This window comes from Meleagris gallopavo, chromosome 2, assembly GCF_000146605.3.
Source record: "Meleagris gallopavo isolate NT-WF06-2002-E0010 breed Aviagen turkey brand Nicholas breeding stock chromosome 2, Turkey_5.1, whole genome shotgun sequence".
NCBI classification, from domain to species: Eukaryota; Metazoa; Chordata; class Aves; order Galliformes; family Phasianidae; genus Meleagris; species Meleagris gallopavo.
Window position 1 is genome coordinate 21592156 of NC_015012.2, and position 18580 is coordinate 21610735.

Genomic DNA, 18580 nt, shown 5'->3' on the forward strand with positions numbered 1-18580 from the left:
GAAAAAGCATTTATAGTGGACTGAAATTGCCTGAATCAGTTCACTGTGTCACAGCCATAAATAAAAATTTATAAATCAAAGTATTTTGCAGTTCAAAAACTCAAAATACGTACAAGAGTAGTAAAGAATATTATAAATAAAAGCAACGCTTAATATTAGTTGGCTTTCCAAGGTGAGATGCTCACAGTGCATTTAGGTCCTTTCTAAGTAAAGTTAGGAATATGATTTCACACCAGAAATTCATTGCAGCAGGATTTTTAGATGACATATCTTTGTGTCTCAATTTAAAAAATTCAAATGACATCTTTTCACTTTACCAGGAAACAACTAAGAAAATAAATGCTACTGTTTCAACTGAAATTAAAACATTAATTTTAACCATCTGTCAACTTCATCCTCTTTGCTACATCTTCTTTTGGACAATTTCCAGAGCCATTAGTTTAAAGATACTGTCAGATATTTTAAAGTTTAAATCATCTGAAATGTATTTCTAAACCAAGATGTCACTTTTTTGGGTATAGATTTCTATCTTGTTTCCTTTAAGGAGAAAGAGGAGAGAAAAAATGAAATCATGGGAAGAATGACAGCCATTAGCATTTTCTTTCATAAATCTGACCCATTATTTATTAAAAGCCAATACAAATTCTGTCATTGACTTCAAATGAGTTACTACTGGGATCTCTGTTCATCTGTAGGAAATTAATATTGAATTAGTGGGAAAAAAAACGCTATTTTGCTCTTTACAGTTTCAAATATCTTATGAAAAAATAAATATCCTGATAAAAATCCAGTGAAACTCCCCCAGTTTAATGCATAGTTCTCATATATAGCCAAGCTCATGATGCATAGCATCTATTGTTATTCTTTATATAATGCTTTAATCAAAAGAAATAAAATGTTACTGCATTCACCTAACAAGTAACCTCTATTAAGCCAAAAATGATCTGCAGGTAACTTCTCACTGCTAACTCATTAAAGCATGAAAGTTCACAATGGTTTGAGCTGAAAACAGCAAGCAAGTGCATCAGCTCTTCCAAAGCTGAAATCAGGAAACTAGGCACCGTTTTGCAATCAGAGTGGATGACCAGTTTCAGGTCCAAATTTCTGGGTCAGGAAATTCACCGTTTCCAGTAAATATTTATTTATATGCTGGTATTACTTCTCATAAATAATGCTTGTGCTTCCTTGTTTGTTTCAGTTCAATATGCCTGAGAGGACATTTAAAACCTGACAGACTGAATTTAAAGCTATAAAAGGGTTATTTGCTCACACTGTGCTAAGTTTGAAATGCTGAGACTTAAATTACCATAAAATCTGAATAAATGCAGGGTTCAATTCTTTTTATACATATTCTTAGCACAGGATTCAGTGAATGATAAGAATAAAATGCACTTTATTTAGATTTCTAAATCTATTGCAAGAGAAGGGAGAGGGTACAGTAGGAAATAATAGAAGCAGCTTTTCTTTAATTACTGTTATACTTTGTGATCAATTCAATTTTAAGAATGAAGCCAAACTGAAACTGAACTTATTTTTCATAATTTTTCCAAAAAAATATTTTATTCCCATTCACCTGAATTCTGTAACTGAACATTAAGGAGGGAGGAGATGGGAAAAATGCACATAGTTCCTTGTTAGGGGATTAATTGTACAAAAAATGAACCTTTTTGGCAGCACTGGTTAACTATACTTAGAATGAATCCATCACATATGACCCCACCTTTATAATGCCATGTCTTTATCATTTTAATGTTTTTTTAAGAACTTAATTACTTAAGAGTTCTTTTAGAATATCCAATATAACGGCATCAAGTACAGAGCCCCTACAGTTACATATTCCTCATTTGATGGCTGAAATTTCCAATCCAGAGACCTGTGTATGGAACTGGTCAGATGCTGAAGCTCAGTTTCACTCTACAAGGCAAATTAATGGATCTGATTATCTTATTCTCAGGGACAGAAAAAAAGCTGCTTCCAGACAATCACCAAATTCACAGTGATGGGCTACTAAATTACTTGGCTGAATCAATGGCCATAGCCTCTCAGAAAAAAATACTGAAATAGGGATGGAGAACAAACAATTATTTGAGCATCAAGACTGAAGAGTGAGTCACTGCCAGCACAGTATTACAGTGTATGAATTCTGAGCACCCTATCTCTAGTAAGGAAGAAAGACATAAGAATTACTTATTCTTACAGATAGTTATTAGAAGATTTGGGATTAAATACTAAGCAAACCTGCAGACTACAATGACCATCAAATTAAAGCAGTGCTTTTTGCATATGAGTGCTTGTCAAACACTATATGGAGAAAAGTATAATTGAACGAAGGTAAAATGTGTAAGTAAAGTAAAAATATCAGAGGTCTCCAAAAGAAAATAATACTTTCTTTACTGGATTGCTTGGTGACCTAGGATTTGCCAAAGTAAGTTTGTTCCCAGATGTACTCAGCTGCTACACACACTTGACCAGGAAACACACGGTTAGAAAATTACACTACTAATCTTAGCGAAGACGAATATTTTAAGGTCATTCTGAGTGAAATCAGAATACAAATACTGAAACTCTAAAACTGGCATCTGTTTAATCATATACAATGTGACAAGCAGTTGCGTATACTAGCATTGCAGAGAAAGCTTTTAAGACCATCCATATTTGAGTGTTTGCCTGGTTCTTTTTTGAAGAATTCTAGTTACACAGCTCACATCAAATGGAAGAAGGTGGGAAAGGGAATGTTTTTGTACCTGTTAACCTCTAATTTTAATCCAGATTAAAGCAAACCGCTACCCAAGAATTACAGACAAGCATGGAGCCAGGAAACAGGAACACAAAATGAAGAGAGATTCAACTTACAATTAAGTCCTGAATAAGTGGAACAGAAAGTATCCTCTTGACACTATTTTCCACAATTACTCCAAGCCAATTAAGTACTCCCCAGTACCACAGATAGCTCTGTCCTCCATGCCAGTAGCTTACAAAGGCAAAAGTGAGGGCAGTGGAAAAGAGCATTCCTGGCAGGCTGGACTGAGATCCTCCCATGGGAACATAAATGTACCTGTAAGTGAAGAGAGAGATAAGCAGTGTTATTATGGCTTTCATAGAACTCTCAGGAAAAAAAAAAATCCACTGTAGAGTATTTTGTTATTTCATGATTTAATAAAAAACAAACTTGACTAACCGACGCTCTCTATTTACACCACCTGCCCCAGCTTCTGCAAAGTTGTAGACCACTTCAAGGACTATGCACCCATCCTGTTTGGCAAAAATATGATTTTGCAGTCAAGAGAATTCTGTATTAGGCAAACGTGTATGGTAAATTATGTTCTCAAAACTTTGAACAATGCATTCAGCCTTTTTAAACTTCAGTAGTTGTAAGCCAACTTACATGCACAAAAATTATATGTAATCTTGGGAATTTAAATTATAACACTCTTCACAATAAAATTTAAAACATTCTCTGAAGTCATATATAGACATAACTAACATAACGTTTTACATTTATCAGAAATGCAGACACAAGCAAAGATGTATTTTTTATTTTTAGAAGTGTTTAATTTCTTTATTTTTTAATCTTTTATTAAAAATTATATTAGCTGCAAGTATCTCTTATCCAGTTCTCGCACTACCCTTTCAGGTTCACTTTTCCTCAATGACCTCTGCAGCATATGTACCATCCTCCTGCTCCAAAAATACTTGTACAAAAATTACAGCATGCATTTATGCATCTGGATTGAAAGTGACTCCAGGAGTCAGAACCTCAGTCTTTAATTAATGCTTAGAAGTGTCAGGAAAGTTGTCCTTGTTCAACTGGAACACTAGGAGCAATGGGATTCCAAAAGCTGATGCTGATTTCTGGGTCATTTCACTTCCAACCTGCCTAGAGGGCCGCATCCACTTCTGCCAGTTAGAAAATAAGGCATGGTCACCGCTGAGCCTTTATTTGTAAAAGTTAAGTATTTCTGTCAACACTTTGAAAAAGTTCATCTGGCAATAGGGTCACAGCTCTGCTCATGAGCAGCAGTGAGGAGCTGGTGTGTGAGAAGTGCCCGTGACAATTCCTTTCAGCTGTCAGTCCTTTGGCATAGTGCACCCTAGTCATGTGTGAAACTATTTCTACTTGGTAAGATAATTAAAGGAATTCTTTTTCCACTGACATTTTTAGTTTTCAATTTTTACATTCAGAAATGGATACTAGCTCAGAGATTGTACAGGGAAATTGATGTAGTGCTTTATTTTTAACCTTTGAAAGTAAAATACAATATCAGGGTAAAAATGAGAGTAATTAAGATGTAAATGAAAAGTCATTAAAAAAAAAAACAACCCTTTCAAGTGCTTCAAATTCTCTCTAAGCATCATATCAATACACTTTGTTCCCTCCACCTGCTACAAAGAACATCTGATTACATTTATAATGATTTTCAGTGTGTGATTTTTTATTTTTATTTTTATCAAGCACACAAAAATAAATAGAAATTGAAGTCAATAGTTCTTATGTATGTTGTTTTTCTTCTCTCCCCCTTCCTATTCTTTTCACAGGCCTAGCCTTCTCACATCATGCAGACAAAAAAACACAAGTGGGAACAATGCATCCTTGCAGCTGCCATCAGTGGGTCTGACAGCAGACAGGCATGCCAGAACAGCCTGTAAGCAAACAGGCCCCTGCATCTGGAGAATGAGGCCTGATCCTGAGATCAAATTAAACTGATGACACTTTGATACACAAACATGACAGTGGCATGCAGTATCTTCTTTTATAATGCATCTATCCTGTACTTAAAGAAAGGATGATGTTTGCAGCAGTCAGTGGCTCTGCTCTCCATTCACTGGAGCCAGACAAATTTCTCCTACTCCAAGCACTACAGAGATGGAAGACCAAGTTACCTCACCTACTTATGATCTACTTTTGCAAAGCATTCCCTCTCTCCTTCGAAGGTAAGGCTGGCTACAATGACCAGCTCCCCTTGCAAGCTGTGTTCCTCAAAGCCAAGGAATTGTGATCTCTCAAGGAGCCTGGTCTACTCTCTGCTGCCATAGAGCCAAAACTGCTGACGCTGTCGCCCTCACCAAAGTTCATCCACGGTTGTATATTTACTGAAAAACACTACTTTAAGCAACTCAGATGCCACCATAGAGGAATCTTACCAGGCCAGGAATGGGCACAGGCAACAAATCAGCTTTTTCACTTGCAATCTTAGGTCAGTTTAAGTTGCTTTGAATGGCTTACAGAGTACTGCGCAGAGGACAATAAGCTGTTTTCAGATTTTTAGTGTTTAACAACAGCAGTTAGTCAATTGAGCAGCACTAATTCAAATCATGGTGAATCTTCAAGTTCAGTGGAGTTTTAATTCCCAGCAAGGCCCATGGCATTTACGCAATTGAAAATTTGCTTGTGCTATCCTGGTAAAGAACTATCTGCAGAAGCACAGAAGCCGAACGGAGCCATGAAATCTTCGGGGGATTTGGCCGCTTTGCCTGGTAGAAAATTGCAAAGCAGAAAGCAAAGCCTCTCTCCCTTCCCTCCAGCTACCAGAAGAAAACAGAATGCATACTGGCTGCCACTTCTTGTCACAAGGCCACCAACTGCCTTCAGACTGCATGGCCATGTCTTTGCTTGGGTGGGCACCCACTGGCAATTTTCAAGTAGGTATAAGAGGCTGATGGATGTTGAGTCATTTTTCTCAAGCAGTATGAAAAGCATTTTTGTATGTCCTTACATTATTTACAAAGAAAAAAAAATGTGCGAAATCCATGATCACATTACAGAACCAGCTTTGGTCTGACATCAGAAAAATTATGTGGGCCATCTCATCGCACACACCCCATACCCATGTTGCGTGCTTCCATTCACAGTCTTGGGTGGACAGGCCTAAGTACAAGCAAGAAGGCAACTCAGGCAGTGTGCAGCCAAAGCTAGATCCTGGTCCCTTGCCAGCAGCCCCTTTGGGCTCCCTTATATAACCAAAATTAGCTTACCACCACAAGGGCCCTTTGTATTATAAAAACGCATTTTTCGTATTTTTGAGCATCACGGCACATTAGAGTCTAATTTCTCAATACTTTCTCTATGCATTTACACAGAAGAGTACTCATTTGAGTAGAGAAAGTTATATTTATGCAAAAGAAAAGTGAAATGCAAGGGAGAATAAACCAGTGAATAATATTATTAAGCCAGAAGATAGAAGAAACATATTATCGTTTATAACGTACATGCTTTGTAAATAACAATTATATCTCCAACTACTTGCACAAGAAAAAATTGTTTAGAAGACACATTTTCTGCCATGTCTTCAAGCTAATACATTTCCTGGAGTGAAATGAAACATCCAAGAATATACAAGAAGCCTGCTCTAAGAATGGAATCAGCTGAGGATGTTTTGTTACACCAGCATGACACTGATATGCAATACCCTTCTTTTTAGCATGTCTATCCCTTCCTTCTTAGAGACAATGTGAAGACTTCATGTTCACTGTGGCATCCAGAATCCCCAGTAAGTGGAGACAGCTGAGATTTGAACAAGTAGTAATCATATGGGGAAGAAAAGGAAGTTCTTACAGCACATTAGGTAAGCTGTTTTGTTCTCCAGTTCACTACCATAATCCGTAATGAGGAAAGGATGTGGAAAAGACAGACAGAGACAGAGAGATCAAGAGGCATGGCTATTATAATTTCACGTCCTACATGTCCTACACATGCAAGCTTTCCAGATTTTTCTTTGCTATCATTACCACTGTGTATCTTCAGTGTATCCTGTGGTTTTCCTACACTGTGATTTGAAACTAGAAGCTTGCACATACGAAGAGGTTATTGTAGAGCATGCTGATCTGCTCTGCCACATGAAACATTACATAAATATCTCATTTTAAGCTTTCATGCAGTTTTTAAGACTATTTCCATCTCTAATCACAGAAAATCCACAGAGAAGCTCAGAACCCACACGTCGGGGACTACTAGCATGTAAAAGTAATAACAGATCTTCATGTCAGACTAACACAATTCAAAGGAATACCCTTGCAGCAGAATTTCTTAACAGCTTATAAGCAGAGTACACATTTACTGCAGATGTACAAGGAAGGCAGGCTTATCTGAAAAATGTGGTGCCAGTGTGCAACAACTCTAACTTAGTTCACATGCACACACAGAAAGAAAACTGAACAGTTATTTGGTAGTGAGCCAAAGAAAAACAAACGAAGGAAAGTACTGAAATATTTTCCAAAGAGAAAAGGACATCAAAGCAAATGGATTTGAGGATGGTAACCGCTGGTGTCCTTCCAGGTTATTTTACATGAACAGTTAACTGTTCCCTTCTTAAGATCCATAAAAATTGCAAATAGGAAAATATTTAGTTTAAAAAAAAAAATGCAGTTTTGGTAAGTATTTAAAAATACAACATCATCTTATGGGATCAAAAATAAATTTTGTCAAGCCTATAGCACATTTCCGAGAGTATCATTTCAACTGTTTTTAACAGCTTCCAGGTCATCTGTGTCTGTTGCAGTGTGTGTGTGGGGTGGGATGGATGGACACAGGAACTCTAAGCTTGGCAGCGGATGGCTTCTCTGGCCCTCTGTCTGGCCTACGCATTTCCTTGGAAACAGTGAGTTGCTAGCCAGTTCAGTGAGATTGGGCAGACCAGATCAACCTGTACTCTTTGATGAGCCCAGATGCTTCCTGCTGAAAGGACTGAGGAGGTATCAACACAGACTGTTGAGCAGGAACTCATGGACACCACAGGCCAGGCTCTCCCAGGCTGGCTAGGTGTGCCCTAATGACACAAGAGAAGGTGTTTCATACATTGGATGGAAAACCTGTGCATATCAGAGGGACAGAAGAGAGGAGAAAGGCAAAGGGGAAGAGTTCAGGGAAAGGAGAAGACAGAAATCAATGCACATGCTATATCTCAAAACATCTGGGGGACATCTGAGGCACAAATACTAATAAATATTGAAAAATCTATATAATAAAAAGTACTTTATCCCTCTGACTTGACACTACTAAACCTACATTCTCAGGCTTCCCCTTCTATGGTAAAGATCCTATCAGTTTTCACGTTTCCACACCGTATTTTGATTTCAAACTAAAAGCTGCTAAACATGATGTTACTTTCACAAACAAAGCACAACTGTGTGTGGATATTCTAACACTCAAGTACCTTACTTTCACTCCCACATACAGTAGCTTAAATCGGCTTACCTACCAGCCAGCAAGCTGTTCCAGTTACACAACTTATCTTAATTCTCACTCATTAAGTGAACATTAGAGAACTGGATAAAATAAGTAAATGGTATCATAAAAATCCCCAAAGCAAAGGTATTTAAAAGTGGCATTTCTTTATTCAAGACAATAACTTTTAAGTCCAATAGTCATTTTGTTGGTTTTCTTGAAGAGATAATCAACAAACAATTGTAAGAGATCTAATAGCATTTTTCTTGGAAAACAGATTCTTTTCCCGCTATTAATTATATCTATGTGATAAAGTTTTTAGTTTGAAACTTCAGACAACAGCTAAGAGGAGCATTTGCAACCAGTTAAGAACCAATCTGAAGGGCTTTATTCCTTCTGGCCTTGATACACTGTTCTTAATTTCATATGCATGCAATTTCAAACGTACTTAAATCTTGAAGTACGAGCAAGTAAAGCACCTGTTTAAATGCTGTTCTGTTCAGGGGTGCTTAACTGTGCTTAAACTTCCTGCTTAACTAAGGACACAGAGCAAAATGCATGCTATCCAAGACTTTTCTTTCCTTCTTTAGTATTGGTCTTGCACTGTTTTACACAGACTGCATGAAATGTAAATTTAAAAAATTGATAATGCATTTTTCCATTTTACATCAAGTTCTGTACAGTGAGAGTGTCCATTTGCAGGCATGTGTACTAAGTTTTGTCCACACATCCTGATGCCTCGAGAATCTGACCCTTTAAGCCAACAGAAAAATTTTCATTACTAGTTACAAAATCAACTGAGACTGAACAATTGTGAGAAAACAATTCAGATAACCAAGTTACTGTTCATTTTGCTTCTGAACTTTTCCCAAGGACTGCCACTGCGAAAGAGATGAAAGTGTGGCAGGATACAGGGTGACAAGCAGACAGCAATTCCCTGTAAAGCTGAGGCTCGGCTTCTTTCACTTATTTATCTTTCTATTCATCCTGGGTTTTCTTTTCATGGCTTTAGACCATTTGTTTTAAACTTTTTTACTATAGCAGAATTAAAAAGATCTCGGGCCAGTTCTGCAAATTCTTACTTTCTTACTTCTGGGTGAGCTCTTATGATTCCTGTTTTGTCAATTCAAACCGACACTGACTTCAGTGGAGCTATGTGGAGTGGATAAGTACAGCACATCTGTAAGTCTTTATGAGACTGGGTCCCAATGAATAAATCTGTTTTAAATCACAGAAACATCTCCTGTAATCAAGATTCTGAAAGCTGGGCCCCACATATTTCTACCTGAAATAAAAAAAATAACAGTATCACTTGGTAAAAGAAGAGTAAGGATTTGGTATCATTTGGCAAGGAGAGATAAGCTTTGTTCTGACTGAAAACTTTTTTTTTTTTTACATCATCTAATAGTTCTAGTGGCCTGTTGGCAAAGCCTTTTAATCCCTGTGAGATTCTGTCACCTCACCAGTTGAATACAGAGTTTAGACAGACCTTGACAAATGGAGACCCTTTAAAGAAAGTAAGCTAACATTGGCTGCAGGCATGTCTTGCTAAATTACCACAAAAATATGTAATGAGAAATTAAGTCCATTCAGGTTACAAAGCATTAATGAGGATATTCATATGCAAGAACACACAGCTTTATAAATATGACCTGAATTTTGTTCACTTTCTAGTTGCCATTATGTTTCCCGCTGAGTGCACAGTTTCCTATTTAAAAACTAAAAAGTATTTTATGTATTCTTCTTCTCTTGGATTGAACACCAAAAACTGAGTTCACAAGTCAAAGGGTGGAAAACTGTGGAATATTAAATAAATCGTTTTGAATTCACTCCTGTAAGGAAGCTCATGCTTTCAAAGAGATTCATGTACTTTAAATGAAATTTTAATCTAAATCATAATACTTCCTTTTAATAGAAAGAGTTTCATTATCGGTAGGCTGCTGTGCTTAGTTTTCCTTAACTGTGTCTAGGAAATAAAGAAACCCCACCTAACACCTCCTACCACCTGTTTGCAGTCAAATACAAAGCTACTCACTCATCAACTCTTTCTGATCTCAGCGGAAGTGGGAGAGGTTCCACAAGACCAAAGAACTGTAAGATTGTTGAGATCAATCTGAAGTCCCAGGCAAGGTGCCATTCTTTCTACTGATGGTAGGAGGTTATCTGCTATTGCCAAGATGGGCTCAGTGGCTGTGTAGGAGGCAGGGACAGCTACCTCATGACTCATCCCACACAGAGTCTGCAAAGCTCCCTGAAGACATCCTGAACTCCTCTCCCCCCTGGGGAGAGTTCATTCCTGATGCTCACAATACACCTACCATACGATTGTAATATCCCAGCTCAGCATGAAGCACAGCTATCAGGCTATACTACCCCTGCAACCTGGCTGGAAGAGGAACCTATTAATAGTGCTGTCACTCTTTGCTTATAAAACAGCAGAGGTCAGGCCCCTTGCCAAGGAGAACAACATATCTCATCTCCCAGAGGAGCACTCCAGCTGCTTGTTACCAGGCTGCCATCAAGCAGAAAAGAAAATGAGATCTGCAGAGTGAGTATGCAAGAAAAAAAACAAGTCTGGCCAGGGCAGTAGTGTGCAAAGATCCCAGCCCCGGTCAGTGCACCAGCAGTTGCTCCCTGTGTGCTAAAGAATCATTAGATGAAATGCACAATAAACACCACCAACAAAATAGTTGTTTTTTTTTCTCATTTCTTGATAATTTCTTGAGGTGGGCACTGGGGCCCACCTCAAAATGCACTGCTCTGCGAATTTACACCAGAGGTTGCATGGGTTTAACTTTCCTTTGCAACGTCTCTTCTTTTGTCATCTCCCTTCTCATTCCATTCACATTGTGATATTTTACAGCAGTTTTCAGTGACAGTTACAATAACAGAAACAATTTCCAGTGTTTTCTCCTCCTGTGCGTGTCTGCCCATATTAAATTACTTGTGTTCAGTTAGTGAAAGGCTGTTAAGCACACATCATTTGCTGCTCTGACCATGTCAAAAATGAAGTGCTACATTTTTTCCCTTCACTTAGAAAACCACTTTTCTACAGGTTTAAGTACAAGCCATTCAGCCATCCTGCTAATTTTAGCATGCCAGGTACACCAGACAAAGCGTGGATCCACCCACATCCCTAGATTCAGATGTTTAAAACACACTCATCGCTGTGAGCATAACAGCTACCTTTTCCAGTATGCCTCTGCCAAAAGAGTGCATGACATGTCATCATTACAGTAGAAGCTATATTACTTTCCTTATTAAAATATTTTCACTTAGAGACAAGGTGAGCAAATTTGACAGCACACTGCAATTCCCTAAGTAACAGAAAAGATCGTTTAATGATCACAGATTCCTTTGTGGGGAACTTGGTGATTCTTCTGCATCTATGTATCACCCTGTACACACGCATGCCAGTATCCACAGACCACACAGTAGTTTCACAAAACCACACAATGCCTTTGCCTTACTGGGCTATACAGACAAGCAGAAACCAAAGCTTCCGAAGACTTTCACCTGGTACAACAGAAATATAAATCATTTTGAGGCCAGAATGTTTGAGCCTTAAAGTCCCAAAGACAGTGCAGACTATTAGGTGTTACAGCCTCCAGTTAATAACCCAGAGTGAACAAAATATTCTTCAAAGACAATATACTGAAAGAAAGTAAAGGCATGTAATCATTGTAAAGCAGAAATATAGAATAGATGTTGCTTAAATATTGCAGGAAATATGATGAATATCAATGTACCTACTTCAATACTAAGTAGCATTATAAATACCTCCAAGTTACATGTACACAAAGTTTAGAGTTAGGCTTCTGACATCATTCCAAGCTAAGTAATTCACTTGCATTTACATTTCTTTGAATATATTGCCTACAGTGCTGGGAAAAGACTATGTGCAAAATACAGCCAAGGCATTGAGATGTCTAGGCAGAGCTGGAATGACTGGAATTATTATTATACGGCATCTTTCACACCAAAGGACTCTTAGACACTCTACAGTCTGTGTCAGAAACACTTTAAACTGCAACAGAGTTAAATCCTTCTGATGTAGAGAACAGCCTCTATTTATCAGAACAAATCAACATTGCCTAATTGTTACATAAATGAGAATGGATATAAAATTTAATCAAGAGTGAAATAAAATATTTACTTTTCTTAAATGGCATCCTTAAATAATGATCTCATCTTTTCTATTTAGTAAGAAAAAAAAAAGGCATAATCACGTTCTTCTCCACCCCAGCCTGGAACATGGCTCAATCCAGATGTAAATTTAAGGAGGAAGTGTCAGTTCCAGCAAATCAGAAGCTGACAGGGCAACAGAGCTGAACAAATCAAGAAAAATTCAACACATCACAACAAACTATCCGAATGCAAAGGTAATACATTTCAGTCAGAAACACTGTAGCTACAGACAGGAAATTAAATGTACATATAATTAAAACCAGGGAAAGGTGTGGAAACAAAAGATTGCGCAGTTGAAGAAAAAGAACAGTAAAAGTCTGTGGGGAATAAATAACAGCTGGGACATCACAGAAATGTAAGTAGAAGGTATTCTATACATCTTACCATTCTAAAACACTTAGTTGCATATTTTCCAGTTGCCTAAAGGAATTCTGCTGTTACAAAGAGAGGACAAATAATGATTGATAAAACATTCCATAACCTCTGCAATAATCTCCATGAAAACTCCAAAGACAATAAATCAAAAATTTAGTTTTGCACTGAAGTCCAAGTGTAGGTCAGAAAGGTAGAAAATGAGTTAAAGGTTATTATGACTTGTCATCAGCATCACAGTTGGTGCATCTTCTGGAAGATACTCAGGGAAGCAATTATTTCACGTATTGGACCAAAAGTAATTTTGTTTCCTATTTTCTGCTTCTTGAAGATTTCAATAAACCACAAAGGGCAACCACTTCTTCCTTTAAAAGTGGGGGAATGCAAACAGGAGCAAAAAAAGTCCACCTAGTTAAGGAACTGCCTAACCTAAATTTCCAGTAGTGCTTTGGAGCAGACTTGTACTCACTCCGTCCTTGGTGCAGGGGGCTAAACAGTTAAGAAACAACATGAAGCTTCAAGGAGTTAAATAGGAACAGTAACACCAGACTGGTCCGTCTTATCTGAAAAACCTCAGTTATAACCAAATCTGTCAGTTAAGGTATCAACAATAATCTGAAGAACATAATGGTATGCTTGAAAGCAGAAGGTTTGGTTTAGCTTTGAAACTGCTTGAAGAATATTCTATGAAGTATTAAAATGAACAGTGAAGTTCAGTAATGGTTTTACTTCCTAATGCCCAGAGAAATTGAAATTGCACACTGAGTGTACATTACTATGACTATTTTCCATGTAAGACTATTAAAATAGAGAACTAACGATAAGCCTGGAAAACTGTAATGTGTACTTTTTTGGTATGGACCAACTCTTTTGCTTTAATCCATCAGGGCTGTAAGCTCCACACCTGGGAGAGTATCAGCACAAAATACTTTCATTCTAACATACCTTTGCCATGATGGTAGTGAAGACAAAGTAGGAAGCACACACACCAACAGACAACTCCCACCACACTGAATGCACCCACAAGTCATAGGTGACACAGGATGGAGAAGGAGCACTCATCCTTGACTGTAGTCTCAACTAGGAGACAACAGCAATCAGTACTGTCTGTCATGTTTTTCACCATCACACCAACGTGTCTGACTGGGCAATTGCATCTCCCTGTCCTGAATCAACATTTGCACAGGTATGACTCAACGTGGAGAGTGAGGAGCAGAAGAATGTTGCCCAAGCCTTTCTGCTTCCCAGCTGTGCTGGACATTTGGCTTCACGAGCACTTTTCCCTCCCACAGACATGTCACTTCAGAAGGAAGGAAGTAGGGGTACAGCATTTATATGGACACAAGGTTTTAGTTTCCAGCTGAGACCAAAATCTAAGATGTAATGAAAAGGAACATGAATTTGAAGTGCACTTTCATAAGCTATCTGCCTGTTTCATTTTTCTTTGCAGTAGACTAGAAAGTTGACTAGAAATACCCAGCAAGCTAAAGTAAGAATCTCCTATTCTCCCCCTGCTTTTCAGTCCCCCATGATTCTCAATTACAAGAATTACAGAGGCAGAACATAACCATATGGACTGAATCCACGCACAGCACAAGGTCAAGTATAATTGTCTTGGGTCAAGTGTGTTGACAATGTCCTAGAACATTTTCAGATTACATTGCAAAGAGATTGATTAAGTTTATCTTTCTTCAGTGCTATTTACTGATGTTAATTGAGAACTAATGCAAATGTGAGTAGCCATAACATGATACTTTATCATTTTTACCTGTTCGCTCATTTCATTATTACTGATGCTAGCCTTCTTCAGTAGTGTTTCCCACTTCTACCTATAAACTGAGCAGTTTTAAAACAGCAGCCCAATCCACCCTCACTTCATCACCGTCTGTCCTAAAAGGCAACTTTTCTATGATTGTCTCAGTCTTCATTCTGTCCCACACATATAAACATTGTTGGAAAGGAATAAAATATAGCAATACGAAAGTTTATAGCAGATTCACTGGTTATTCACTGATTGTTACACTGTCTCTAAGGAAAAGGGGAAATGCAAGTACTCTGTTGGTAATATTTTGGTGCAAATGTGTCAAAGTGATTTCTTACACAGTAATAACTAATATCAGTTTATTTGCTCTTTAAAGAAAAGGTCAGTCCATATTTCTTTCTGTTGCCAGTACGATTTTTGCCATCAATATCAGATGGATTAGGATCTGGGTTCTGTACTAACTTTCTTTGCCAGGTTCCTTTGGCACTGAGCCTTCTCTGCTCTACACCTATAATGCATAAAAACACAATTGTTTCAGGAAGATTTCTTGACCCTCTCATAATTAAAGAGCTGATGCTACAACTCATTGTTATTTCAAGAGGAAAAAATATTGAATAATTGTGTGTTTGCGTACTTTTTTTTCAGCCACATTCACAATCGTGCTTCAGCTGGATGCTTGCATGTTTTGTGGAACATAAATTTAGTAGAGCAGCAAGAGAGAAATTCTCTCATCACTAACTTAATTTGCAGATTGAATTTAGCAGAATAACTTGACAGATATTTTTCCAATTTGAATAAAATGTTATTTCATTTTGTTCAATTTCCGGAGTATACGCATTAAAGGATTCCCATTTTAATCTAGGAAATAATGTTTCCTACATTAAAAAAATCTTTAGTATATAAAAGCTGATACCACATTCAAGACGCAATGATGTTCTTGTATGCTGGGCAGAATGGCCGCATGTAATTATGATCTGGCTGTTCAGTTTTGATCTTTTACGCACTCCTGTATGAGAACTCTTACTACGCTTCCAAGATCTATTGATATTTTCATTTGCATACCGATTGAGAAGAAATTACCTCTACAACACAAAGAAACCACCAAGAAAATATAGTTCAAAAAAAGCCGAACTGCAGTCCTTAACATCAAGCATCAAGCTAAATCCTTTTCTCATTACGTGTACAGCCCTAACATTGCAACTAAACTTAGAGTTTAGTTAAGCTCAAATTTTGCTTAAAAAAAAAAAACGTACAGCCACCATGCTCTGTCCTTCTTTGCCTTCACAGGATAAGCTGAGCATATGACAAAGCCAATGGAAGTAACTCCTCTCACACAGTCGTTTCCTCTCTCTCTCATCACCTCCCCTCTGAGCCATAAAGCACAAGCTGCTGGCGCTGCTCCTGAGATCCCAGCAGGTAACTATTTTCTGCTCCTGCCTGGCATGATGAGGAAGCAGCAAGGCAGGAAGTCAAAGGATATGACCACAATCTCATTTAAGTGAGCTCTGACATCCCTTTAAATCTATATGGGACAGCATAAAGCCAATTGTAACAGCTGATATTAAAGCCTTTAAAGCATCTGCTACTGGCAGAAGAAGGTTGAGGATTTTAGGGAGCATCACTACCATTCAGAACATGAGGTGACTCTTATCTCCTGTTATCCTGTGAGCAAAGAGTGGATGAAAGTGCTTGTAGGCAAATTAAAAATTTTAAATTTGAATTTTATACATGATACTAGTTCTGAAAAATCTATTTCTTAAAGCTCATAATCCCTGTGATCAACAGGATCTTGGTACAACATACTTGACAGCTAAATATGAGCAGGAAACCTGGTCTTTCTTTCCATACAGCACTTTCTAACCTTTTTTGTAGAGTTCAATATTCAACATCAATTCATTCTGTGAAGGAAGCTTAATTGTGACTTTTGCAGCTCTTGCTTTGCTGAACAGGTAGAGTTCAAATCAACAGCAAAGTCATTCTTCCCTATTTTCTACCTTCAGACACCTTCACTACGATTTTTCACTTTTAAAAGAAGAACAGCACTAGAAAACTATAACCCATGCTGTTCCATTTTAAGAATTATTGAAAGGTAGGATTGTCAATAAAATGTCTTTATGAACAATTTTTGGTTTTGTGAACAAAACATGAATCAAATACTTTCTGTATAATTCAAAAACTAAGAAAGTACGGAGATGAGAAGAAAAAAGAAGGAAGGGAAGGGAACCTGATGACTAAAAAAATCCAATGCTACTTAAGCTATTGCAGGAAGTTTCTGTTGGTATGACACAAACATATTGCTTATTTTACGTTCATTTACTGAAAAAGAGGTAGAGACTGCCCTACACCATGTAGGCTTGCTTTCAGATTCTTAGTGTTTTTTGCACCTAGTGCAATAAGTTAAACAAACCAACTATATCTCCTGTTTCTTATAAGGTGTGTAAACAGCAATCAATTCCAGTTCAGGCTGAAGTACAATACTTCAATCAAGATTTCAGCATTATTTCAGTACCACTTCCAGTCTAGTCATTAAGATTTCTGCTAGAAAGGAAGCAAACAAAAGCGTTCTCTTTCTAAACTCTTTCTGATAACAAATAAAGCAGCAAACACCTCTTCCTGAATCCAAGTACATCGTCATTCTCTACAAAGATCCTGCAGTGATCAATGTTATCACACAGTCTGGTTAGACCTACAAAGATTGCCTGCAGATAGATTCAATTTCAGGCGGCAGAGTCTACAGAGTGCTTGATACCTAATGTTTTCTAGCTGACACTGCTACTAAGATTTAACCAAATTTTGCCAGTTCAGACTAAATTGTTATAGTACAAACACTGTTCTGCTGTTACTGGCTCTGAAAGCCATTGCGCACATGTAGATGACAAGGCAAGTTCTGTGATTCCACAGTCACGATATTAAATCCTAACTATCCTATGCTAGGCACATACCTAACTGATTTGCTTAGTTGGGAAGTTACATACATGCTTAAAATCAGGCATGTTTTAAAATAGCAAATAGAATTCAAACCTTTTAAAGTAATCCAGAAAGGTTTCGATTTATAAATTCATCCTCTTTCCAAAGAGTAAATAACTAATGCTCATTACTTCTGTATCTCACAGACTCCTGGACTTTGCAGAAAAAGTATTTTTTCCAACGTTCTCCATGTTGGAAATTTGTCTCTTAGTTGCTGCACTGACATGAGATCACCTGTCACAAAATCTAAACCACACAGACTGATTCAACACTTAGTATTTGGCTCTCCCATTCCTGCCTCCCCAAAAGGTCACAAAGCAGGAGAATATTGTGTCTTACACACTGCAGCTCTTTCATCCTCAGCACAACCCAGTATCTGGCTCAACACTTACCATATTTTGTGCTTTGGTAGGGAGCCAGCAAGCACCGGGTAGGATTTTACATTGCTATCCTGTCTTCATATCTGAGGAACACGTAATAGCTTACTGACAGGTAACACTGTGTTGGGATTTTTAAAGCACTAATGAGCACAGCAAGGCTCACATCCTATTATCCCGCTAACTCTATATGGATTCTTGCATGCATGCGTGAGAGAAATAGGACAGAGAGAAAAGGCAAGAATGTTTTACTGACAGCACTCGATCAACAAGAAGGTAGGTATGAATCAGTATCTCTTATTCATTATCTGCTGCTGGCAGTAGATGATCAAGTATTCAAAGCACCAAAGTTGTCAAACGTGACCAAGAGCTGCACTATAGTACAAAAATAATTGCTTGACATGTCCATCTCCATATTCTAGACTTTTCACATGTCACCATGATACAGACAGCAACAACAGATAAAACCTCCCTAAACAAACTCCCCAAAGCATTTTAAGGAGATTCAAAGTTTTAAGCCTGCATTGGAATCAGATGAATCTAATAGCCAAGTGTTTGAACACACATGCTTCAAAGCGAAGACAGATTAGGATCTAGCTAGCTAACCATTTGCAAATACCCTACTGCTTGTTTTATACCAAGAAGTTTATGAAATTGGAAAAAGGATCATTAAAGTATATATGGAAATGAACTGCAGAAGGGAAAAAAATATTCCAACTTTGCTTTCTGTTCCTTTCCAGTATCTTTTTTTTT

General features: G+C 37.7%; 1 protein-coding gene across 1 annotated transcript in view; it reads right to left on the reverse strand.

Annotated features, from left to right (window-relative positions):
* The window catches only part of HHAT (hedgehog acyltransferase), a 146583-nt gene that overhangs the window by 64246 nt on the left and 63757 nt on the right, over positions 1–18580 (reverse strand). The window contains exon 9 of the mRNA XM_019612693.2: positions 2854–3055. Within this exon, the coding sequence (XP_019468238.1) occupies positions 2854–3055 (202 nt within the window). The remainder of the gene's footprint in view (positions 1–2853; positions 3056–18580) is intronic.